General features: G+C 33.8%; 2 protein-coding genes across 2 annotated transcripts; one reads left to right on the forward strand and one right to left on the reverse strand.

The window, feature by feature from the left end:
- Positions 1-1,209: 1,209 nt before the first annotated feature.
- On the forward strand, positions 1,210-6,831 carry LOC132267192 (small ribosomal subunit protein uS8my-like). The gene is made up of 3 exons (XM_059768276.1): positions 1,210-1,424; positions 4,747-4,907; positions 6,238-6,831. Exons 1-3 carry the CDS (start codon positions 1,295-1,297, stop codon positions 6,334-6,336), a joined length of 390 nt encoding a protein of 129 aa, XP_059624259.1. The 5' UTR covers positions 1,210-1,294; the 3' UTR covers positions 6,337-6,831.
- A 12,338-nt stretch (positions 6,832-19,169) lies between these two features.
- LOC132267193 (large ribosomal subunit protein uL29c) lies at positions 19,170-27,226 on the reverse strand. The gene is made up of 2 exons (XM_059768277.1): positions 26,789-27,226; positions 19,170-19,453 (listed from the first exon to the last, which is right to left on the reverse strand). The coding sequence occupies exons 1-2, from the start codon at positions 27,119-27,121 to the stop codon at positions 19,277-19,279; spliced, it is 510 nt and encodes a 169-aa protein (XP_059624260.1). The 5' UTR covers positions 27,122-27,226; the 3' UTR covers positions 19,170-19,276.
- Positions 27,227-27,580: the final 354 nt, after the last annotated feature.

Here is a 27,580-nt window from a genome sequence, read left to right on the forward strand (position 1 = left end):
GTTGAATTGTTAACAAATGATCTTTAGTTTTTCTTAAGATCATCTTTAAAATATCAAACGGAATCATATCTCTTGCTTTTTCAAGGAGACAGATCCTTCTTATTTTTTTCGAAAAAAGTATTTGGAAAATCATTTTTAACTATGATTGCTAGTTGTAAAAACCAATTAATTTTAGATAAAGTATAATCTTTTTCCCAATCAATTGTGAGACATATTTGTATACAAAGTTTTTTTAGCTGTTCTGTTATTGCTGTTTGTTTAGCAATAAGAGTGGAAAGAGAACTTAGGTGTTGCTTAAATTTCTTTTTGTTATCAATGAGATGGGATTTCCATACTCCGTTGAGATCTTCATAAAAATTGTTTGCAATTGGTATCATTTGTTATGTAATATGGTCAATGTTGTATGCTTATGAATTCACAAATTTTTTCATGTAATTTATGTTTTCGTTTAACTCTAATATTTTATTCTATATTTGTTTTATAATTCAAGTTTCATTTATTTTTTTTTCCAGCAATTTGTACTTATTTTTAGTTGGTTGTTTCTTATTGGTGTTGGTGTTGTCTTCCTTACGTTGTCTCAATTTTGTTGTTATGTTTTGTTTATTTTGGACTTTGGGAATGTATGTATTTGTTGTTCTCGTTATATTTTTATTTATTTATTATTATTATTATTATTGATACATTATTCTAATCAACCTAATTATCTTGATATATATATATATTAAATGGAGAGGTAATGGAGGACCTTGAGTTTTATTTTTATCAAGATAATTAGGTTGATTAGAAGAATGTATATATATATATATATATGTGTGTGTGTATTTATAATTATAAAATTAACAAGTACTCTCATTTTTTTTTTTTTGGTGTTGGTAGTATTACCTTGCTTTTGCTAACGAGCTTCTAGTTTTGCAAAGGGATTCTGGAACGAAAATTCAAATCCTAATAAGAAAGGACAATTATGATATTAAAAATGATATGAATCAACTTTGTGTAGTGTGGACCCTTTCATAATTTCATTTAGAGAGAAAAAAAAAATAAAGCCCTGAAGATAATTATGGAGAATCAATACCGGCTCCTGCTTATATTATAAATACCGATGGATCGGATTTGATTCGGATACTTAAGTAGAATGGGTCGCCATGTGGCAAAATGGGTCGGATACCCAACCCGGGAACAGAGTAGGGTTTATTACACCATTTTGAAGGTCGGGACGGACTGAAGTGAGAGGAATTCAAGGGTTTTTTCTGGGGACTGGTTGGGATTCAGAGTGGGACAGGACTGAAGGGGCAAGATGGGAAGAAGAATTCTGAACGAAGCTCTGAGTAAGCTCGTCAATGCAGAGAAGCGAGGCTTTGCCACTGCTCAACTTCAGCCCATTTCCACTGTAATGGCCTCCTTTCTCAACATCATGAAAAAGCGAGGTATCATCTAGTTCAATCAACACACACATATAGATATGTATATATATATATATATATCTATGTATGTTCCTTACCCTAAGTTGTATAATTAATTCGGTTTGTTCCATGGAGAATCCAAGCGAAATGAAAGATAAAGAAAAATGCGGAATGTTTCTGAGTAATACAAGCCTTTAGGTTTTCGTTTAATTAGGCATTAACATCTGTCACATATGGGATTCAATTTTTTTTTCTTTCTCACCAACTAAATGAAGCTCCATATCAGGTACCCAATTTTCCAATTAACGTTCACGGCTCAGAAACTATTTGATTGTTGTTTATTTTTTTTGTTTTTCTATTTTCTTATTGATGATTTTGAGTGGTTAATGTATGTTTGATTTATTAACAGTTGGGGCTTCTCATTTTAAAAATCTGTAGAGGGAAATTCTAAATGAGTTTGCTTTTGGCTTTTACCTTCCATGTCCAAGTAAATATAGTGGTTCAGAATATATATATATACATATAAAAGTTAGAGTGGTGCTCGTGCATGTTGTTAGTTAATTGTATGAAAGAATATGTGTTGGTCTAGGAAGGGAAGGGCTTGGGATTTTAACATCTAATGTCAAGGAGTAGCTTACTGGTGAATTTGCATTGATGATTGGAATCAAAATAGGATTAAATGGAGATGTAGGATTGGGATCAAATGTGGTTGTACGGATTGATGTGCTTCTTGAAAGAAGACCAGGGGCTTGTCATGGGATGGGAAGTTGGCTTTTAGAGGAACATTGTGATGCTTTTTGAAAGACGATGTATAGTTGTTCGATCCTATTTAATTCTATTAAATATGATGAGGTAAAGGCTTAGGTCAACGATCATGTAGGAGATTTGCAAGTGTCCAACCATCTATAGTTAGTAAAACTGTCAAAGAGGGTGGCTTGCAGTTCATCCTTGAGCTGAATCTTGTATATACAGAGGCGGAGTCATTGTTGAGACTTTAATATGCAATAGGAGGGCCAGTCCTGAAGAAAGATGGAGTTAATTGGTGGCTGTGGTTTGTCTGTTGAAAATATTTTTAATAGAATTTTTATGGTTTATAAGCTTAATATAGAGGACACAGACTTTCTAGTTCCTATTGATTGCACCATGGGTTATGTGTGGAGCTGTTATATAGGCCAGTTGGTTTTGTGTCAATTATTCCAACCACAACCCAACCCGAAGGATGCAAATGTTGCCTATGTATTTTTCTTAACCCCACGTCTGGTTGGAGGTTGCTCAACCAGGTCATGGTGTGGCTGATTTACAGTGCTTATATAAAGCATATTGTACTGAGTACGTTTTCAGTGGAACTTCAAACTAATTCCAAGCTCAAATATTGGAGAAAAGATGAAAATTTTAGCAACAGAATATCTTAACGTCTTTGTTAATAGGATATTCAATTTTCATTATATATAGATCTAATATCTTGAAAAATGGCGAGTGAATTATTACAGTTACCAATTTGGAATGTGAGGTTTGGTCATTTTTAAAATATGTGGAATAAGGTGCATGTGCTAAGCTAGGAAAACAAAAAGAAAAGAAAAGAAAGGTGCATGTGCTATAAGTTCGTGCTAAGTGCTCAAAGCCTATATAGGTGATGTTGCAGAACTTTTCCAAATTTAAAAGGTGGTTTTAAATCAACTAAGGAGATGTTAACACTTGATATTTTAATAGTTGAGTTGATGTTGAGACTTGAATGCATGAGCAAGCCATGGGATCATTAAAAATTTTCATTGTTAAAGGAAAGTGGAGTTGTTAGCCTTTTCCATCATTTTTTCTCTCATTTGAGAAATTGTTCTGGATACCCAAAGTTCAGTATAGTTTTCCTCGACTGTTTGCTTAAAATTGGTTGCAAATGACATAATTTTTTATTTATCTTTTATTGCTGGATATAAACTTTCAATTTGCTTGTGAAAGGCAAGGCTTTTATCAATTTTGTATTATCTTATTACAACCTTGTGTTAATGTTGGGTGCCTCCATCCAAACCTAGTATTAGGTTGCAAGAGCTTTGTAGTATTTAATTCCCTAGAACTGTAAAAGAAGCTGAATTACACTTGAACTGAATCATTACTAATTGTTAAGTTGTCTGCCAAATGAAGACAAGAAGACAGAGGTTAGCCTAGTTTGGGAAGTTCAAGTTGGGAATCAGGTTGGGTATGTGTAGCAATAACTATTATACCTCAAAATTACAAATACTCTAAGAAGCACGGACACAAACATGGGACACGGACACCATACAACACGGATATGCCGACACGTCAAATTCTAAAAACGTAGGACACAGATATGGCATGGACACAACTAATATAAATATAAATTTTAATTTATATATCTATTGAATGTGACAATAATGGAACTTTAATTAATTTATAAATTCTATACTAAAGTTACATAAGTTAGAAGGTGACGCCATTTGAATATAAAAAAGAATATGTTATATATATATGATAGTACTATCCTATCTGGTCATTATACTCGTGTTTTTGTTCTTTGGAGGTTGAACACTTTGATATATGTTCATAATGTTGTTTTCAAGACTGTCGTGTGTTTGTTTTATATAAAACAAAGAGTGTAGGATGTGTTGGTTGAGCTTCCGGAATGTGTTGACCAAATGTCCGAAATGCGTCAACCAAGTGTCTTGGATGTGTCGGCTAAGTGTCCGTAATAATAACATTTATTTTTAAATAACGGACACGTGTTTAAGAGTGTCCATGGAGTGTCGGTGTTGGACACGGCACCTTATAAAAGTGCCCGTGCTTCTGCAAGTACTCAAATGGTTTCCAAAATGATAATTCTACCACTAAGACATCAATAAAATCTCATGGGAACTATTATCTTTATACATATAAATATTTGAATTAGGCTAGGATTGGGATTTGGCAATCATGTTAAGTTTGGTGATCCGATGCTTTAACCCAAGCCCAATCTGAAACTGTATTTGACATGTTGACATTTTTTTGGCTTCTACTTATTTAAGGATTCTTTTTCCTTGAATGGGCAATAGATAGGTGCTAGCATATCAGACAATATTTGTGCTACTAAAAAGATATGAACTTAGGTATCTAAGACTTTGTCAAGTAAATTGTTGGTATCTTTTATAAATGTGATATTTAAAGACAATAGAATAATCAGAGCAGAAAGAAAGCTGTCTCTATGTGCTTACCTATGTGAGTCAAGCTTCAATTTTCTCACGATGGAAGCACAAAATATTTGTTTCTCATGAACCTCGGATGATATTGTCAGCTTCTGCATGTCTTTTTTTGGCAAGTCAACTTCTATATGTTGTTGACTTTTTATTATGCCTTCCAGGATATATCAAAGATTTCCAAGTATATGATCCTCAAAGAGTAGGAAAGATAACTGTTGAACTGCAGGGAAGGGTAAATCACTGCCGGGTTCTCACGTACAGGCAGGACATTAAGGCACACGAAATTGAAAAGTATAGGATACGTACGCTTCCAACCCGTCAGGTTTGTTTAATTTATTATTGCAGTTGAACTAGTTCAATATGTATATTTGAATCAAGATTTTGGAATCTTTGTGATCCTGGTCTTGACCAGACTAATGGCCAAAAGACTGCTAATTTGTTAGTAGGGTTCTTAGGATTTGGGAACTCTGTTAGGAATTCTTGTGTTGAGTTGTAGACATTTTGTTAGTAACTTAATTTTCTTTATTTTTAATACCTTTTTGCATTCCGGACCACCAAACAATCTGTTTATCCTGTGAAATTGTGGCATACTTAATATACGTTGTAATAGTTGATTTCTATTTTGTGAGGCAAATATACATTAAGAATGTGGACATTGGATGCTAACAAATGTGAACTATCATTGATGTAGCAATAAGATGCATTTTCATATGTATAGTTGAAAAACATAATCATTTTGAAGATGGTTTGTGGAAATGATATCGAAGATTGATGTTATAGAAGATGAAGCTCAACAAATATCATAAAGATTATTGTTTGATAATAATAATTTTCGGTATGTTATTTATATTATAGATAAAACTACTACTCTCTTCTTTCTTTTTGTCTTCAAAATTAATAACTAGGTCCATTGCATGACGACCATGTGTATGTGTATAATATCAAAACAAAGGATGAGTGCTTAATGGCATGTTTATCTTGTTTTCAAATACTTTCGAGCATTACTTCTATTAAATTGAGACTGTCTACATGAGTCTTGTATTGGGGAGTGAGTGTATTATAGGTGTTGTAGAAGTGTCTAAAATTAGGAAATTCATACTACAGAGACATTCACAAGGTGCCAAACATGCATCCATGATTATTTGTGAAGTGGTGGTATCGAACACGAGTCTAATATGAAGAAGACGAAAAATTATCATTGTTACTTTAGTGTGTGTCATGAAACCTTGTCAATGAGTAGGAGATAACTCATTAGCTTGGTAAACTTGCTCTGAGAATGCATTTCCAAATTGTATAATTCTCTACGATTTGTCAATTCTTTTTCTTTATTTTATTGTGGCTGAGAAAGTTTCCGTAGTTAATACTCGGTATCATGTATTTTTTACCATTATGCCCAAGGGCGAAGCTTCACGAGTTATGAACCACTACCATATATATTGGAGAAAACAGATGAAATTTTCCTATTACGGTAAAACCATTATTTTGCTCCTATTGAAATTACTTTATGCATGTTACAATGATTTAGATATTTCTATCATTGTTAGCCATTTGATCTTATGAAATATTACTACTATATCAGTCTCTTCACAACTTTGTAATCCACTTAACGGGAACTGATTGACTTTAAGGACTTCTTCTTTCCTTTCATGCAGTGGGGCTATGTGGTGATTACAACGCCAAATGGAGTTTTAGATCATGAAGAGGCAATCCAACAGAATGTCGGTGGTCAAGTTCTTGGGTATTTCTATTGAACATTTCTTGGATCAGTGTAAGATGCAAGCGGGAAAGAAGTGATACTTGTTTTGCAACTTTTCTATGCTCTAAATTTGCTGTTTACTTTTACTACAAGGACACATCTTTATGATAAAACCCAACACTCCTTTGAGCAGTAGCCTCCCTTGGTGTGAGATTCCTAGTGATTAATGATTATGGAATCAAGGGATGGGCATGTAGTTGATTAGATTCACTTTTAGTTTTTGGTTTTATATGATTTTAAATACAATCTTGGAGAGAACTGGATCTGGAAGAATGCCTTTTTTTTCCCCAGTAAATATGGAAGGAGGATACATTTATGAATTGAAGATAAACCTGTACACAACCACGCGTGCACACGTATTTGTGGAAATTGGCTAGAAATCATGATGAATGTTGGTTGTAAAATTTGTTTTGCTTTTGCTTTTGCTTTTGTATCTGAGCTCATCAAGCCTAACATTTGAAAATAACAGCATTGAAGATATATTTCTATATGTACGAGGTCATATTTATCCGCGACTGTGTTTTGGTAAAAGTGGCCTACTCGAGGGACGGGACAGGCACTGAGCATATGGTGCAATGCAGGGACAAACCCATAATGCATGAGATGATATACGGGGAAATTTTGTAGAATTTGATGGGGGCTGAGCCCCAGAATTAAGTCACACATGATGACTGAGGCATGGATTAGTTTTTCACTGTCAATTGTCATGAATGTTAATTGTTGCTAAGATAGAGAGAGGGTCTGTTTGCTAGTGGTATTACTTTAGCGTGTGAGTGGCATGAAACCTTGTCAAACGTCCCCACTAAAGCCTAACATGGATTAGATAACAATAAAATTTCTTCCTCAATATGTTATTGTTTAGATGGGGACAGAGACATTTGTATCAGACATTTGTTCCTTTCACAAACATGGCCTGAGATATTGTTGTGATAACTTTATAAATTGTATTGATCATTAAAAGTTGCTCCATAAATTTACATGTTTTTATTCATTTAACAGTACAGTAAATTTTGTGCAACTTCAAATTATCATATTTGTGAATGTAGAACGCGAGATAGGATTGTGGCGGCACATTGCACGACAGTGGTGGGCTAATATTCCCCACTCACATCTATCCCTTTCAGAATTTTCTCAATTCGAAAAATGTATCTTTCTATTTTATATAAACACGACACGCAACTGAATGCATAAAGACATTACGTTCTCCACAAAGGTGGACTGACCATGATAATATTCTGTGGTTGCTTAGAACATAAAGGTGGACTGACCGTGATCATATTTTACGGTTGCTTAAAAAAGCCTTTGCATAAATATCTTATTGGTAGGTCCACTAAATGTGAAATCTTGGTGGGTTTATCTTGCATTCTTATAATTTCACAACTCCCGCCAAAATCATGTTTTACATTCAACTAATTATTCGACCTTATTGACAGATTTAAGTGGATCCAATTATAGAACTTGTATGTGGTCTATTTTATCCAACCAGCAACACTACGTACACAATGGATTAAAAAAGCCTTTGCATAAATATCTTATTGGTAGGTCCACTAAATGTGAAATCCTGGTGGGTTCATCTTGACTGCATTCTTATAATTTCACAACTCCCGTCAAAATCATGTTTTACATTCCACTAGTTATCCGACCTTATTGACAGATTTAAGTGGATCCAATTATAGAACTTGTATGTGGATCCAATTATAGAACTTGTATGTGGTCTATTTTATCCAACCAGCAACACTATGTACACAATGGATTATATCTCCTTCTTTTTATCTTTTTTGATAAATTATATAACTATTTAATTTTTCAGTTATTATAACTATTCAACATTTTTATTTTTTATTTTTATTTTTTGAAGAATGAAAAGTGTATAAGTGCACAAGATGTACAGGCAAGCCCAAGGGTAAAGAGAGCCCACGAAAGGGGCTCAAAACCCAGCCACAGGGACCAAGCTAGTTATTAACAAACAAAATAAAATTATAATTATCATCAACTCACAATATGTAAGCAAATAATATTTTTAAGTTAGATTAATTTTTTTACTTTTATATTCTGTTTTTTTTTTTTCTCAAATATTTTGTATTGTATGATTAATTTATTTCATAATTAAGTTTCTTTTTAGTTATTAATTTCTTAAAATATATAATTACTAAGCATTTTTAATAACCTATGTAGCATGGACACATGCCCAATACGACACATATACGTCTTCAAATTTTAAAAAAGTAGGACATGGGTACGGTGTGGACATGACTATATATATATATATATAAATATAAATATTTATTTTTGTACATCTATTTAATTATAGTATTATAAAATTTTAATTCATTTATAATTTCTATACTAAGTGTTGCTCTTAAATGAATTAGAAAATAAAATTATGTTATTATTGTAATAATGTTTATATCATATATACCATTATTTCACTACTTTGTCATGATAGTATTTATATTATTTTCAAAATTACATGATAGACTTGTGTTAGAAGTATCCAAGAAGTGTCGGTGAAGTGTCTGAAATAATAAAATGAATTTTTATTTATTAACACGGATATGAAGTGTTGGACATGGGTACGACTCCTTTGTAGAAGTGTCCGTGCTTCCTAATTACTAACCATAACAACAAAACTTTTTTGAATTGGTCATTACTTGCCTTAATTACTTTTTTCTTTTATTTAAAAAAAGGTCAGTAAAAATTATTAAAAATCCACCTCTATGAAATCATATATATATATGTTGACAAAATATAACGGAATCAGTTGTTGCAGTCAATGAATTTTTTTCGACCTCACACAAAATGCATACGACAACCTTAGAGCAGAAATCTCGACTTAATTTCACTATCCCACGTTAAATATTATATAATAAGTAAATGCCTTGCAAATTATTGATTAATTGATATATATGTGTGTGTTGTTGTTGAAGTTGATGTAGTAAACTTGGAAGCATAAAGAATCACATTCACAACAGTCCAATAGATATTTTGTGCTACTTCAAATTATCACTTTAATTGTTCCATCCATCTACATAAAGTATAATCCTCCAATAGAATTTGTGCTACTTCAAATTATCACTTTAATTGATCCATCCACCTACATAAAGTATAATCCACTAATAGTTTTATATAAGAGTCATGATACATGCATCCTCATAATTTGAAAATGTTTGTTTAAAAATATCTTCATGGTTGCATTCTTTATTTTTTGAAATATCATCAAACTCGTTATAATAGATTCTATTCTTTTATGACTCATTGATTGTATGTATGGTACATGCTACGATTTTCAGGAGGTCATGACTGACCATATTTGTGGATGCTAAAAATTTTTTATATAAATTTTCACTAAATGTCGACATTACTGATTACTACATTGATCTCTTGACTGCGTACTGCAACTTATTTTTAGTTTCCACTTGCCTCTCTTATGAATCCATTTCTATGGACACTTTACGCGTATGCTTAGAAGACGAGCTGCTGTTGTATCTCGGAATATTTAAATGACTGAAATACCCTCAGTATTATTAACCTGTCACGCAGGAGCTGTTTGGTCTCGCTGGTTAATAGATCACTGTAGTTTCTGGGCTCACATAGGCCTATGGAATTACCCTTCATAATTTATATATGCATCTACGTAATATTATATATATACACAACACATCAATGTGAATGAAAGGTGGATTGATGGACATTGAAAAAATGAAACATGTGAACCCACATGAAATATTTATTGGTCATTTTTTAGTCGCATTGTTCAGTTGATCTAAAATTCCAACTTATTGCTTATTAGCCAATTCACATAATTCTTAAATGTTTGAAAATGCACAACTAAATCATTGCTCGGACAATTCATTTGTTGAAAACACCTCATTTTTGCTACTGCCTGCTTTGAGTTGATAATTTTGAGCATTAACATACTCAAGGAAATTGATTTATACTGTAATATGAAAATTTGTTATTCAAACTGAAAAGTAAAATGAACCCAGATTTATTGAAAAACTTCTGTAGCAAGGACTGAAAAATGTTATGTTTGTATCTTTACTTGACAACATCGCGTCATCTAAGGTATAATTATGTTCATGTAGTCTCTAACTAATATTATTTATGTTGTATAATTAATTACCCTTTTATTTTCTCCACATCTTGTAAACACTATATTACCCTATCTATTTATTTATTTATTTTTTAAAAAAAGGAACCTGATGAAATTCTAAAAAAAACCTAATCAAATGTCATTAAAAAAAAAAAAAAAAAAAAAAAAATTGTTTTTGTAAAATTTAATAAATAAAATTTGAATGAAAATTGATTTGCATTTCATAATATTTTTTGTAATTTCATGTCAAAATATAAGGTTATCTAGGTCTTTTTACACAAGAAAATGATAATTTAATCTTCTTTTTTATTTAATTTTCATTAACGACAAGGGGTATTGTTCAACATATGCATCAAATCTCAAGGGAGGTCAAAGTTATAAAGGTCAAACGCTTTACCTGTGTGTAATTTGCTCAAACTTCAGGAGAGATCAGTGTAATTTATCTTATTAATAAAGCATTGTAATTAAAAGGATAAATTACCTGATCTCCACTCAAGTTATTGATTAAAGTCCCTTGAGGTTTAATTGACTTAATCTTCACCCCCCTTTCTTTGAATGAACCATCACACAAAATAATAAATGCACAAACTACCTTCATATGCAATATAAATGGGTTTTATTATTATTTTTTTGAAAGGGAATTAAATTTTTATATATTAATATAATGTATTTCATTTATCTATCTATATCTATCTATATACCCTATAAAAGTATATTCAATTTCTATTATTTATATACACTTTTAAACAAGAATTATTTTAAATTATAAAATTATTTCGTTTAAAAAAATATATATTAGAGTTGTCTTAAATTACGTGACCTATTTTTTTTTTTCAAGGAGTTATTGTTTTTAAAGAGTTGTCTCTAAATAATCCCACTAAGTTTCTTCTTCTTCTTCGATCTTCTTCTTTTTTCACATCTATTCGGTTGGATACCTTAAACGTGACGTGAATAGATATCTGTAGGTTTAAACTTATATAATCGTGATTGACATTCATATTTAGTGTAACGAAATTTGCAGCATTATGGTTCATGCAATTGCATTAGTTGTTTCGTTATATTTGCAACTATTGTAAAAATTGTAGCAGAGAAATCTTTTATTGAAAAAAAAACTTGTCATTTTGTGCAGAACCGTGACTAAGGAATTTCATGAATTTAGCTCGGATTATTGTTGCACCCTTAGAAAGAGGAAGGCCTTGCTTTCATCCAGAAGTGAGCATTATTACATCGAGCATGATGCCAACAGCACCAACGAAAGCTTCAAGTAAGGTTACATTCTGAATTAATTCATTTTCTAATATATATATATTAATACTCTACTGTGAAGACTAAAAAAGGAAAGAAAAAACATTAATTATGTTATATTTTTAATTTTAATCAACACTCTGGTATTTGCAGCTTCAGTAGATTTTGTGCAACTTCAAATTATTAACGCATATTTGTGGATGTACAACGGGAGATAAGATTGTGGGAGTACATATATTACACGTGAGAGTAACTTCAAATTATTAACACATATTTGTGGATGTAGAATGTGAGATAAGATTGTGGGAGCACATTATATAATAAGATAGTGGTGGGCTAATGTCCCCCACTCACATCTATTCCTTTTAAAACTATCTCAATTCGAAAAATGTATCTTCCTATTTTATTTAAGCACGACACACAACTGGATGCATAAAGATACTATGTCTTCTATAAAGGTGGATTGACCCTAATCATATTCTGCGGTTGCTTAGAACACAAAGGTGGATTGACCCTGATCATATTCTGAAGTTGCTTAGAAAAGCATTTGCATAAGTATTTGATTAGTAGGTCCACTAAATATGAAATCGTCGTCGTGGATTCATCTTAGTTGCATTTTTAGAATTCCGCAACTCCAATCAAAATCATGTCTTACATTTCACTAGTTATCCGACTTTATTGGCAGGTTTAAGTGGATCATGTTATAGAACTTGAATGTGGTCCATTTTATCCCACCAACAACACTATGTACACAATTCTTTATATATATATATATATATATATATATATATATACACACACAATCCGTATTCCGAAGAAACAAACAATTAGGTTAAAGTTTTCAATCTGTTACATCATGCAATTGGTAATCCGCTCACTCATCCAAACCTCAACTTCTATCCTAGATGGGACCCACCTTTATGTTTGTTGGGTTATTTTATTTTTTATTTATTATTTTTTTTTTCTGATTATGTTTTGGTTAGCTAATTATTATTTTAACAAACAAAATAAAATTATAATTATCATCAACTCACAATATGTAAGCAAATAATATTTTTAAGTTAGATTAATTTTTTTACTTTTATATTCTGTTTTTGTTTCTAAAATATTTTGTATTGTATGATTAATTTATTTCATAATTAAGTTTCTTTTTGGTTATTATTTTTTAAAAATATATAATTACTAAGCATTTTTAATAACCTATGTAGCATGGACACATGCCCGATACGACACGGATACGTCCTCAAATTTAAAAAAAGTAAGATATGGGTACGGCGTGGACACGATTATATATAAATATAAATTTTTATTTTTATACATCTATTCAGGAATAGTATTATAAAATTTTAATTCATTTATAGTTTTTATATTAAGTGTTGCTCTGAAATGAATTAGAAAATAAAATTATGTTATTATTGTAATGATTTTTAGATCATGTATACCATTATTTCACTACTTTGTTATGATAGTATTCATATTATTTTCAAAATTACTTGGTAGACTTGTGTTAGAAATATCCGAGAAGTGTTGGAAAAGTATCCAAAATAATAAAATTAATTTTTATTTATGAACACGTATATGAAGTGTCGGACACAAATTCGAGGAGTATCAGGTGTCTGACACGGGTACGACTCCTTTGTAGAAGTGTCCGTGTTTTCTAATTAATAACCATCAAAGGAGGAGCCAGTGTATGCCCAGGGGGGCAAGTGCCCCCCTGGCCTGGCCCTGCCCACTATACATATAGAAATTTTTTTATATTTTATCTATATATATGGAATTTTTTATATAATGTCTCCCTAAAATTATTAATTTTTAAAATTATCTCTCATTTTTCTAGTTTTTTCCTAATTTACTCTTCATATTTCTTAAAAAAAAAAGTTAAATTTTCCTTCTTAAATTAAATTTTAATTGTTTTCTTTTTAAGTTGTCATTTTTCTTTTTCTTTTTTTTCCTTTTTCTTTTTTTTTTTTTTTTTCCCTTCTACTCTTTTAAATATATTTTTTTCTTAACATTGTATCCCCCTAAACTAAAATCCTGACTCCGCCCCTGATAACCATAACAACATAATTTTCTTGAATTGGTCATTACTTGCCTTAAATAGTTTTTTCTTTTATTTATTAAAAGATCAATAAAACTTATTAAAAATCCGCCTTTATCAAATCATATTATAAATATATATAACGGAATATCATGAAATTTTTTCAACCTGACACAAAATGCATGTGACAACCTGAGAGCAAAACTCTCAAACCAATTTCGCTATCCCACGTAAAATATAATATAATATAATAAGTAAATGCCTCTCAAATTATTGATTAATTGATATATGTGTGTGTTGTTGAAGTTGATGTAGTAAAGTTGGAGGCCTAAAGAACCACATTCACAACAGTCCAATAGATATTTTTGCTACGTCAAATTATCACTTTAATTGATCCATCCACCTACATGAGAGTCATGATACATGCATATAGGAGTCATGAAACATGCATCCTCATAATTTGAAAATGTTGTTTTAAAAAATCTTTATAGTTGCATCCTTGATTTTTAAAAAGGTTAAGTGCAAAAAAATATCTTGATATATAAAGTTTTGTCTTTACTTTTTGAAAATGTGCATGTTAGCCAATAAAATTTAAAAAAAAAATACAAATAAGTCCATCCGACCACTTTTTGACAAAAACTAAATATGAAAAATCATATTTTACCAATTTGATTCCCATTTTGCCCCACCCATATGTGCATATAACCCCTATATGGCTTAGTTCGACTTGCACTGGCTGAATGGCTCGGCTCGCCGGAGATGTGACCGGATTCTTGTCATCAAATTTTTGCCGGAGAAGATGCGTGGGGCGCATGACCGCTCGTGAGATCTAGGTGCAGAACTTTAGGTGACACTTGTAACGTCGTCTGTGACTTTTATTTGCAGCTTCGTGTTTGTCTTAGTCTTAACCTTATTCTGTGAAGTTTTGATCGCGTTTAATTTCGGCATTGTTGGCTCTCTCTCATCCCTGTAATGTCTCAATAATGGCTCTAGGACTGGGGCAAGAATACCAAAAATAACCTTTCATTTAGAGAGAGAGAGAGTGAAAGAGAGAGGAAGAACATACAGGGAGATCCGGAAAATCAATTAAGTGAACATCTTCGAGCACATAACCAGCATCGCCCAAGACAACCTTCATAAACTGAGAATTGCTCTCTGAACACATTGCTCCTATCTCTTAATCGCACTCACTCTATACTTGCTATTTTCTTGTGTATTATATATATTACACGCTCACAAATATATGTACACACACCCATACGCAAATGCCTCTCTTTGCCCCCCCCCTCCTCTCTCTCTCTCTCTCTCTCTCTCTCTCTCTCTCTATATATATATATATATATATATATATATATATATACATATACATACATACAGAGATATGTATAATCTTACCGCCAAGGAAGAGCATTGGGTTTATGAGGGTTGAATTGATATGAATAGAGGCGAATTGGGAAAAAGCAATTGTTGAGAAGAATCAATTATAAAAGAAGAATGCCATGTCTGTGAACAAAGCTCTCCTCGATTTTCGTTGGATGTTGCTCATTGATTTTCATCGTTTTACCCTTTAGCCATTGATGTGTTATATTGATAACGATATTAGTGACGTACCTTAGCATTTGATTTCTGCCCTCTTAATTGCTTGGATGAAAAGAGGGCAAATTCAATTTTTTTTTTGATGTCTGTCATCATATTTAGGAATAATTTATCTAGTGTGTCTATTGGCTTTTTGGCCTTCAGCATAATTTCACTCACACCCCCTGAGGTTTAGCCAAATATCACTCTAAAACATCTTTCGAAAATAACTATCACTCACATTACAAACTTTTGTTCCATTTTTCACTAACACCCAACCGTTAGTTGAACAGTTATCACACGATGTAAAATGACTTAATCACCCTTTGAATTTGTCAAACCAACCCTTTAGCTTAAAGGATTAGATTAAAGACTAAAATACCCCTAGAAAGCTGTAAATTTACAAATTATATATATATACACACAGACACATATATATATACACACAGACATATATACACACACACACACACACACACACACGAAGATATATAGGATCAAGTTCCTAACAGAACAAGCTTAAATCTACAACTGGTTTCAAAGTAGAATGAAAGAGTATCAATAGAAGATTGTAAGTACTCATATATCCCTTATTTTTAAGTTTACAACACTACAACACTGCTAAAAAAATTATACACATTATTGTAACTACCATGGAACTCCTAAAGCCACACCCATCACCATTTGCCGTCCCATCGACCCAAGCAGCCAAAGTCGACAACCCCAAATAACCCAATCGGCAACCCCAAGCAACCCAACCTACCTGTGATTACAACTCGCTGCTCTTAGTTTAGTGATGGAGTAATTAGCATGATTAATCTTCTCCAATTACTTATTCAACAAAACCCATTTTAGTATCCTTGTAATTACATTCAGAAAGTGATTAGTACAAAATGTCATTAGGGTGTTTTGTTAGACAGTTGTGAAAGAGCTTTGGCATGGAAAGCCAATAGAATCTTGTTCTATGATTGTAATAAAGGGATAAAGAATTGAAAATAAAAATTTACCAAAAAAAAAAAAAAAACAAAAAACAAAGTCACTAAATGAGAAACTTGTTTCCAAGTGACAGAGACTCTCCACATCTTGGTTACCAGAAAGTCGAATTTCTCTATCACAATCAACAATCAAACCCAGATGGAATTTCAGCAAGTTCAAGTCAAAATTCAGGTGGTTGTGAGTGGAGCCCTCGCTCTCAGACGACGCCATGCTACCGCCGGTCAACAAACTGATAGAATCGAAAAGAGAAACCAAGATTAGATGTGAACTGAAAAACCAAAGCAGAGGTGTGATTTGAACAGAAAACGAAGAAAAATTGCATTGCGACAATGTCATTGAAGTATGTGAACTTAAGGTCGAAAACCCAGAACCCAGTGTCAACACCACAGCCACCGCGGCCACCCCTCTCTCCCACCCAATTGGCAACCCCAAGCAACCCAACCTACCTGTGATTGCAAGTCACAACCATAGTCTGCACAAGATGGTGTCAACTATGCCGGAGAAGAAAATAGCACCCGGAATTGGTGCAAAATAGTGACCCAACAAACCGTGGCCGTAGGAGAACACGACTCGCCGTCCCACACGGACAATCCACACACAACGGCCACGTAAACCGCCGACGAGAAGATTGTTACCCACGACGCACGACAGCGACCCACAGTCGACGGCGCAGCAACCTCTGGTTAGGTGTCTTCCTTCCCCCCAAACCACCAGTGTCTGGTGACCCTCCCGCACTCTTTCGTTCGGCCATCGCTGCAGTGCCCAACCGATCTCCCTTTGCCATCATCTCTGTGCCTAACCGGATGGTTATATATATATATATGGGTATAGTGGTCATTTAAGTAGCTTGATATTTTGAAATAAATAAGATTAAAAAATTAGGGGTAAAGTTGTCTTTTTCATATTTTTAACGGATGTTTTAACGGAAAAATAAAAATAGATCTAAGTGATAGTTTTTTCGAAAGATATTTAAGAGTGATATTTGGCCAAACCTCAGGGGGTGTGAGTGAAATTATTCCTTTTATTTTTTTGATAAGTGGATAAAAAAGGTCATTTTACATGGTTTGTATTTATAATTATTAATTTATTCAACTGAAGTGATGGTATTATCATTATTTTATACCACATATGGACCTATTTGCACCAAATTGATAGTATTAGAGAGTTTTTTACTACACAGGAACCATTTTGCAGTATATCGATAGTAGAGAAATTTTTTTTGCACTTAACCCTTTTTAAAAATATCATTAAACTCATTATAGCAAATTCCATTCTTTTATGACTCATTCACTGAATGTGTGGTACGGACTTCTTGGCATTGCAATGTAACTAGAATATAAATCACATAACCTATAATGTACCTTTAATAGGGATTAAAATGTAATGTCACAATATGAACTTAAATTTTAAAATTAAAAGAAATTTATTAAAATATAAATTAAATTTTTTTCAATCTCAAATTTAAAACATTCTAACATTAATAATGCAAAAAATTAACTTGGACGATTCCACTAATACTGCCAAGTAAGTGTTTTCATTTCACACTTGAATGTGATGCAATATTTGAGTGCAATATTCCTAGCAAGGAAACGAAATACAAAAAAGGTAAAAGTTGTTTTAATAATCCACCGTTACCTTCAATATATATATATATATATATATATAATCAATCATGATCAGCGCTAGTTCTCTTGCTCTGATTATGCCCGAGAAGGAGACACCAAAAGTTTCAATTTGAATTTCAGAACATATTTGATTAAATTTCGATCCAAATTTTTTTCTTAGTGTACTTAGTTTTTCTATTCATTTTCCCATTTTTTAATAGTTTAATCAGTCAATAAAATCAACAAATGTCAAACTTTTTATGTAACGAAATTTGCAGCATTATGGTTCATAGTTGTTTCGTTATATTTGCAACTATTGAAAAAATTGAAGCAGAGAAATCTTTGATTGAAAAATAACGTCATTCTGCGTAGAAAAGGAGTAATGTTTATGATTTTCAATATATCTGTGAAATATATTATATATACACGACATTTCAGTTTTAAAAGAGTGTCCTGATTTATGTGACTTTTCCTTCTTGGTTTTTTTAAGTACATCACAACCTTTTAAATTAGGAGTGTCAAAATTTGACATAACTTCCCTCTTCATCACATAAAGTTAAGGGGCTTGGATTGATCTTAACAGTGTTTGTGAAATAATCGTGTTGACACGTTATTAATTAATCATGTTGTATCTCTATTTTGGAGGTTAAATCGTTAAATCTAATTAGACCCATTTAATTAGTCGTTTTAGGTGAACCCAATTAACCTGTTTTAATCCAATTATTATGGAGTATCAGTGTACTTTAGAGGTCAACTTGTTAAATCTAATTAGACCTATTTAATTAATCGTGTTAGTTGAGCCCAATTAACTTGTTTTAATCCAATTATTATGGACATATCTATTATTATCATATAAATTCAACATGACAATTGTATTTGGATTCTTTTATAATTGTATTGTCTAAATTATTCTCATTTTCAAGAATTTTATTTTCTATTATACTTAAATTGATAAACGGGTAACATAACTCATTTAAATTAAACAGGCTAAACAAGACACCCATACAATCCATTTACTAAACGGGTCATGCTCGTGCCAATGGTTCCTAACACGATTACTAAACAGTTGTTTTTGCATAGATCAACCCGACACGATTCTAACCCGTGAACACAAGTTCACCACTTCTTTTAATATGATCAGAATGATTTTTTATTTATTTATTTATTTACATATTTTTTGAAAGACCATGAGGAGAACAAATGCTCATCAGCCTTGTTTTCACTGGAAATGGATAAGAGAAAAGTTACCACAAGTCATTCTAACAAAAAGAAGAGGGTTTGTAGAGAAGGAACAGAATAATATTGACATTTAACTGTTTGATACAGAAATAGTCACAAATTAAGAACTCCACAAACATTTTCATCAAAAAGGGATTCATTTAGCTCATGCCGATGATTCCTTGGCTTCTTCAGCTGCCTCTTCCTCTCGCAACTTCTTCAGGGACGGAGGTGGTCTAACAATAATGCTTTTCTTCCATTGTCGATCCAGCTTTCTCGACAGCCTCTTGTTAATTCCATCCTCGATCTCTCTTTCCCGCTTAACAGTGAGCATACGTGCAACCTATTTTTTCAGGAAAAGATTCAGATTAACATGATAAAGAAACAAAGACTACGAATACATCTAAAGATTGTCAGTTCTCCAGTTGCTTTAGATTACACATGCATACACAGATGATTAGGAGGAACTTCAGACGGTAACTGTAAAGGGGGGTATGTAGAAGTGAAAATGAGTGAAAATGATCGGAGCCTACTACCATTTGGCCTGTTGACAGCCTTCTGATATAATACCAGAAAGCAACTACTTGAATGAGAAAATATATATATATATATATATATAAAATAATTTCAGTTAAAGTTGGCCCCGTGAATAATGTTTCACCATTCCTCTCAATCTCGGAATATATCTTCCTGTGTATTACAAGCCACCACTTAAACCTGTGAATTTGGCTTCCCTTGCCCTTTTAGTGCCTCTGACACAAACCACATCCTTCCATGTGAACCTCTAATAAATAAACACGGAAATATAAGCATAGTATGAAAACCAAGTTTTAATAATTACATTATAAAGATGATCTGGTCCAAGAAGGAACTTATGATGATGATCAAAGAAGAAGAGCAAGAACAAGGACGGACAAAAAATTAAAAGAGATAAATGAGACCCCTCTCTGCACAACCACACCGCCAAAAAAAAAAAAGAGAGAGAATCGCCCAAAAAAAAAGGGCCATGAAGGATGTCTTATGGTCTACCCCACTCACCTGTAGAACTACATATTAGTTCAAAAGCATTAATATTGCACTAAAACTTTGCCCGAGCTAAGTTTCACAAGTAAAGTTTCCATAGACTAAGCTGTGAGTCTGCATCACAGGCTTGGTTTGTACATCAACACAGACAGTGACATTAAGGACCCAAGCAAGATGAGAATGTAACAGTTCAACCTACCAATTGCAGAATGCAGTAGCAAAAGAGAAATCCAGAGAATGATATAACAATTTAAAAGCAAGTGAGTTGACAATGATAACAACATCCAGAACATTAAAAAATAAGTGCTATAAAGTATAAACATAATAACTCAAGACCAATCAAGTTCTGAAACCAACTAACAAGTCAAGATATTTCTAACTGCAACAGATCTACAGTGTCAGAAATAAGAGGTCCCTCTTGCAGCACCCATATGCTAAAAAAAAGGACAAAAAAATTTACATTTGTACAAGATAATGGTAAACGCAATTATCAAGTAGTAATTTAAACATATAATACACCAAACTCAAAATGCCCAAAAATATGGACATACGGAGAGATGTATCTCTATATCAACTTATAATAAAAATAATAATAATACTAACAATAATAAAAAATAAAAACCCACTCATTAAGGCTAACTATTCTTCTTGCATCAGTATGGAATAGGAGGAAGTAAATTAGTAAACCAAACCCTTCATAATCCAAGCTTAGCAATTTGATACTCGTACTCATCTAAAACTATCTAAAAAGAATCAAAGACGCTGCAATAAGATAATTAACACATAAAATAGTCTCTCTACATCCCAGTCCGTTCAAATAAAGATCTGAAACCCGCTCAAACCGCAATAAATAATAGGGTAAATTCCACTTACCTCCCATGAGGTTTGTCAATATCCCAAATAGACCCCCTCTTGGTTTCATAATCCCACTTACCTCCCTTGTCAGTGATGGCCGTCCAACTTGGTAATGGTAGTGTGTTAGTTTACCCTTTTTTTCCATGAAATGTTTGCTATCATTTAAGGCATTAGAAGGGCAAAATTGACCTTCTATCCATTTTCTACTGCTGACATCAACAGATTCTGTTTGTCTCCAAGTGCCCTAAAAGTGGGGAATCTGTTACATAAACCACAAACTTAGGGGAGGTAAGTGGGATTATGAAACCAAGAGTGGGAATTGACAAACCTCGGGGCAGGAAAGTATAATTTATTCTAAATTATATCATTATCCAAAACTGAATGGATGTCTCTGCAACCATGACCCTCCACACTCCCTCCAAGTTCACAATAACATATGTGTATATATATTTTTAAAGACAAGTTTTATTAAATAGAAGTTAATAACCAGAAGGCCTGTAATCCTGAAGGATCAAATGAACAATACATAGAGGAAAATCTTCCTCAATGCAGCATCCAGTCCAACAGCAAGGCCGTCTTTTGCCACCCTATAGAGTGCCTCGTTATAACTACAACTAATATGAACAAAGTTACAGAAGCACAAATTTCGAGCCAATCTACTGACGTCTCAATATCCACTGGTGGAGCTTCCTTTTCTAGAATAGCCATAATGAGTACTTGCACACTATTTTCAATCAGGACTTTCTCATAACCCCAAACCATAGCCCTTTTCACTGCTTTCCTTAGAATAAGTTGAATTTAGTGAGGGAAAGGGAAAACAACACAAAGGAAATCATTTTATCTTGTTCAAATACCATGGAAGGCGTGGAGGAAAAAGAAATATGGGAAAATAAATTGAAAAATATTAATTTTACAAGTCATTTTCTTTTTCATTTTTCCTAAATCCCAACCTTTTTAGAAAATGTTAATTTCTAATTTAATTAAGAGAAGGAACATGAAGAAATTCACTTTTCCTTTCCCTCACTAAAACTGCAGACCTAAAGAAGCCTTGCTGCAAGCTATTCCAGCATCTGAGGATCACAACTCCCTCCATTAAGATAGCAAGCAATATAAGTACTTTTAAAATGCTAACGAAACACTACCAAAATGAATTTGGAAAAATCATAAAAATTAAAAAAATGCTCTTGATTTTTATTTAAATCATTATATTGGAAAATTATGTATTTTTATAAACTAATACCTAGGTAAAGGAGGTGTACTTTTTATATTCACCCTCCAAATTTTCAAGAATAAATTGAGGAATACAGAATTGATATTTTTGATAAATATAATACTGATATTTTACTTATCAAATATAATATTGATATTTGCACCCCGTTTTATCCAAATAGCCACAGCCAGGTTCACCTCAGCTAGTTTACCATGGCCAAGTACCAGCCAAAAAACCTTATTAATGTCAATTTATACATGGAAGAGACCCATTTTGACACATTCTTAGCATATATGAGGTCCCCATGACCTTGTCTAAAACAATTATATATGCACATATATACATGCACTTGCATATATATCTATACATATGTAGATTGGCTAAAAGATGGAAACATTCTACCCAAAAATTTAGTGCAATAATGGGTTTAAATCAGACTTATCAAAAAATAATAATAATAATAATGGGTTTAAATCAGAAGGCCTATTTTTGTGAAAGCCCCAAGTGGCCTTGGTTAAACGTCAAGGAGTGAAGACGTTGACACAAATTATATGGTGTCAAGAGAATGGAAATAGCATGTCCCAAAATAGTTGGGAAAATGTTTTGTTCCATTGGAATGGAATTAACTAGAGCTTTCAAAACCTATACACTGAAGTTTCTTTGTCTGCGAAATGGTCCCATACCAAACCAACATGAACACGCTTATCATTTTCTCTACCAACCACCATAATTGTACTTTATTTTAGTCATACCTATAGCCTAGTTCAGTTGTACCTTATCTCGCCCTCTTCAATGTAGCTTTCTCTGTCTTTGTTGTTAGTTTAGTTGTTTTCAATACTCTCTCTTTCTAATATAGCTTAGTTTTCTTCTCTACCGTATAAACTCATGTGATGATGTGGCCCGAATTTGGTTCAGGTCGCATTGTGACCCGGTGTCGACCTGACAACTGCATTTTCTGTGGGCCCAAGCCGCTGCCTCCGAGGAAAATTCAATGGCCTTCCCTTACCACCTCTATAGATGGGCCCTTGTCCCAGTTCCCTCAAAAAGAAAAACGGTTTGGCTCTAAATTACACTTTGAGTTCGGGTCAAGGACTAGCATGCCCATGCATCCTCGACAAACAAGGAAGCGAGCCAAAATGTTTGTGCCAAAAAATGGTGTAAACAACTAGGCACACCCAGTGTCGCTCTAACCAAAAATGAAAATTAATGTTCATGTTGGGTTGGTATGGGACCTCTGCAAAGCAAAAAACTTCAACATAAAAAAGGTTTAGGAGCTCTAAACATCTCCCATCCTTTTGATACCTTCAAATTTATGTTGATATATCATCTACACTTAGTTTGAGCAAGGCCAAATGGTCCTTTAAAAAAAAATGAGCAACCTAATTTGAACTCATTATAGCAATAAATTCTTGCTTCAAAATTAGCCAATAAATATATGTCAAACACATAGGCATAAATAAAGTAGTTTTCAAACAACGTAACATGATCCTCTTAAATAATTTGACACCTTCTAAAAAACGTGTCACAAGCTTACATACAAAAAATGACAAAAGAAAGAAGACCCGATGGAAATGTAAATCTCGCCAAAATTTTTTGGTCAAGCTACTCACCCAAGGTAGTTTGGCCAAGACGGATCCGGCCAAAGCAATGCAAACTATAAAGCACGCCTAATGGGCAAGTGTCAAACTAGAATTTGGGTAAGGTCTAGGTCTAAAACACCTACTGAACAAGGAAAACAATATAACTCCAACATGTGAGATTCAGTATCTACGCATGTATGCATGAAGAAAGGCAACAAACCATCAATCAAGGGGTGGACGATACTATAAGCATATGGTGACATCTGTTGAGAGTATATTAAGCTTTCTAAAAAGTTACGTGGAAATTCACGAAGAGTATCGACTCAGTGGCATCGTCAAGCCACACCAATAGTCACCTATAATAGTTGAGAGAGGCGCTTAATGCCCTAACGACTAGGATAGACAGACATGCCATTTCAACTCCCCAGTGCGCAAAAATTCAACAAGATAGGTTAAGGGAGCCATTTCCTTCTCAACTTCCTCTTCAACAGGAGAAGTGACTTTAGCCACCACCATTAGCCCCTATTCTGTAACCTATACCACCAGCCTCACCTCGTGTGTGTCCTTAGATGGAACCATTAGGTATCAGCGCCCAAAAAAATCAGCTGATGCCTTGCGCAGACATAGGTAGCAAATGGTCAAATTCATAGTCAATTGATCCATTACAGCTCCAACAGTTGGTTTTTAATAGAAAGCAGTTGGTTGAGATCATCTAAGAACAATATGGACCAGTGTTATGGAGGATAACACAGCAGCTGCTTAGGCAACCATACTCCAAGTCAAATGACTAAATTAATCTTCCACGAAATTACAAAGTTCTTGCGTTTGAGACCTTTTAAAAAGGTCATCAATTCACAGAGGAACACATTAGCTGATTTACGGTCCAGTGTGGAGCCAGAACTAGCGCTTGTCTTAGCATGAAACTTCTCTATATCACTCACAGGCAGAACCTTCACATGGTATTTAAGTCAGCAACCAAGCTTGGACCACATGGGACAGCAAACGAAGAAGATGTTTATACCCAGTTTTATAAAATTGAGCAAGAAAAATCAATAGCCGACCTATCTAAACTTCACCAGTTACGAGGGCAGCTCATCGAAGTTCTCATAGCTAGATTCAGCCTGTTGGAGAACCAACTCAAAAATCAATGCAAGAACTGGAGAAAGAATTAAAAGGGGCCCAAATCGCCTTAATCAAGCAGGATTAGTGTCCAGAACTTGGGGTTGTTCAGAGTAGGCAAAGAAAAAAAGTAGATCCAGTCAGACCAACACCGATCCAAACTCATATATCAAGATGCTTATGAATTCAGGCCAGACCCCTGGTTGCCAAGGTAACCAGTAGAAGAGCATCTTTCTTGGCCCGAGAGAAGGCGTTGTCAACAATCTTACAAAACCATAAGATGAGAGCCGAATGTCAAAATTGAACCACCCCATTGGAAGATTAAAGAGGACCATCCAGCAGTGGCAGGAACAAGGGCAATGACCTTGAGGACAAGGGTTAATCACCAAATATACCCTCGATTGGAAGAATTACCTCCTCTTTTTACGTTGAGGAGTTAGAAGGAAAGATAGCAGAGAATGAGGACCAAGCTGAAAAGAATGGACGAAAGGGATGTCATTCCCCCACAACTTAGAAGACTCCTTGCAAAAGGTAAGGCTACCAACTCTTAGTCAAACTAGAATAAAGTGAAGCGACCAATGAAAACAAGAAAGAAACTATATTTTCAGGGATGCAACCCTTCCCCCCTCAAAACAAAGGAAGAGGATGAAGAACTAGATGGTGAGGAAAACAATAGAAGCAACTAAAATGGAGTAAAAAGGCGTAGGGAGACACCTTTATAACGATGAGATAATTAACCACGGAAAAATGGAATAGGTCTTATGAAGCCATGGTTGTAGCAGCCAAAGTGACTACCCGTCTTTTTTAAAATTATTGCAATTATATTAATAAATCAAATGACTCATAAAAACCAAAAAATGATCTAATGAGGCATTTGAAGCTAGCAAGGTTTGCACCTAAATTGTACTTGTAGACAAGGCCGCAGGTAGCCCAAGATGACTCACACGTGGCAAACGCCGGTCAACAACTAAACATAGATTTTGTCCCAGTACAGAAACATGCAAAGATACCAAGGGAAGGCATGATCCTGAATCAAAATGAACTGATTTTTACATAAAACTAAGATCCTGTCATTAGGTGCCAAGGGAATGCTGATCAAAAGCTGATTTGATCAGCATTGTCGGATAAACCCCAACAACCGACGCATGCACATGGGTCATGTCCGAAATTTAACCAGCACACGGGTCATGTCCGAAACTTAACCAGCACATGGCAAGTTCAAAAGGCCCCAGGCATTGAGCCTTATGCATAGTGATTTGAAGAATGACTGGCATCTAACTCCAATGTCCAAGCCTTCGTGTTATTTCTCTACCGAATCTCCCTTTTTTTCCAAATAACACCCACAATGCTCTTGTAAGACTTGAACCCTCCTCCACCTTTCGCTTTAAATGGAGTGGAGATACCACTAGTTCTTCCCACTTTCGTTTACTCTACCTTACTTTGCTCCTTGCTTTTTCTGACCTTTAGTCTTACTACTCAGTTGTATTCAATGTTCCATTTCTTTCCCTCTGTCCTCATCCATATTAGATACTTATTCACCATTGTTCTGACTTAAAAACATGTAATCAATTGTCATTACATCTTGCATTCATATTTATGAAGAAAATATAGCATGTTCAGGTACATGATTAATTTTTATTTTTTATATATTAAACGTATGAGATTTAATATCATTATTTCCGACCCAGTGAAGTTCTTGTTTATAAATTATAGGGGATAAAGAGCTTTGCGAAAATGGGTCATTCCTACTCTCTGGCAATAGCCAGAGCCAAGAAGAGTTTGGCGCAAAAGTAACAAATAATTTAATAACTATACAAACAAATACATTCACGCAGTATGTGTGTATGTGTGTGAACAACAAGAGACATGGAATGTAGCAAAGCGATTGTACCCTTTTACGCATACGGCGAAACTCGCTGGATTTGAACTCGTTCCGAACCGATTTCTGAAGACGAAGCATGAACAGCTCACCCTTTAGATCGATGATTTCCTCGTTGATTTGTTCCGTGGTTTTCTCTCTGATTTCCTTCAACTCTTCCTCTCTCTTCGCCATCATCACCACCGAAGAAGCTCGGCTGGTTCGAACGGAGCACGCGCAATGAGAGCGCGTGGGGCACACTGTAGCAATTCGGATGCCATTGAAGGAAGATTTGGGGTTTGAGAAGAGGGTCGGTTTGGGAAGGAAGGTTAGGGTTGAAGGTGAAGCAGTGGAGAGGCTGAGCATGTTTGTGGTGTGTATAAAGGCTCTCTCTCTCTCGCTTATTCACACACTAGTAGTCCTACTACTGGTTTTGTGTCCTACTACTGGTTTTGGAGATGATGAAAACAAAAGCTTTGGATGAAGATAAGGGTATGAAACCAGAAGGCCACTTCACTACTATTTCAGTACTTTTTATTTTTTACATTGCTTATTACCGGTGACAATGTTTTTACATAATTACCCTTTTTAAATGTAAGGTTGATCCAAGGAGGAAAGGCAATGTTTTTACATAATTACCCTTTTTTAGTGGGTATCACTTGTGAAATGTAAGATTGATCCAAGGAGGAAAGGACATAAAAACTGTGGAGGGCCTATATATATATATATATATATATATATATCGGTTAAGTGCAAAAAAATTCTTTTTTACTATTGATATAGTGTAAAAAGGTTTCTGTGTGATATAAAACTCTCCTATATTAT

The sequence above is a fragment of the Cornus florida genome, unplaced genomic scaffold, assembly GCF_030987335.1.
Source record: "Cornus florida cultivar Cherokee Brave unplaced genomic scaffold, ASM3098733v1 CherokeeBrave_3.0.0_Hap2_Chr07, whole genome shotgun sequence".
In the NCBI taxonomy this organism is placed as follows: Eukaryota; Viridiplantae; Streptophyta; class Magnoliopsida; order Cornales; family Cornaceae; genus Cornus; species Cornus florida.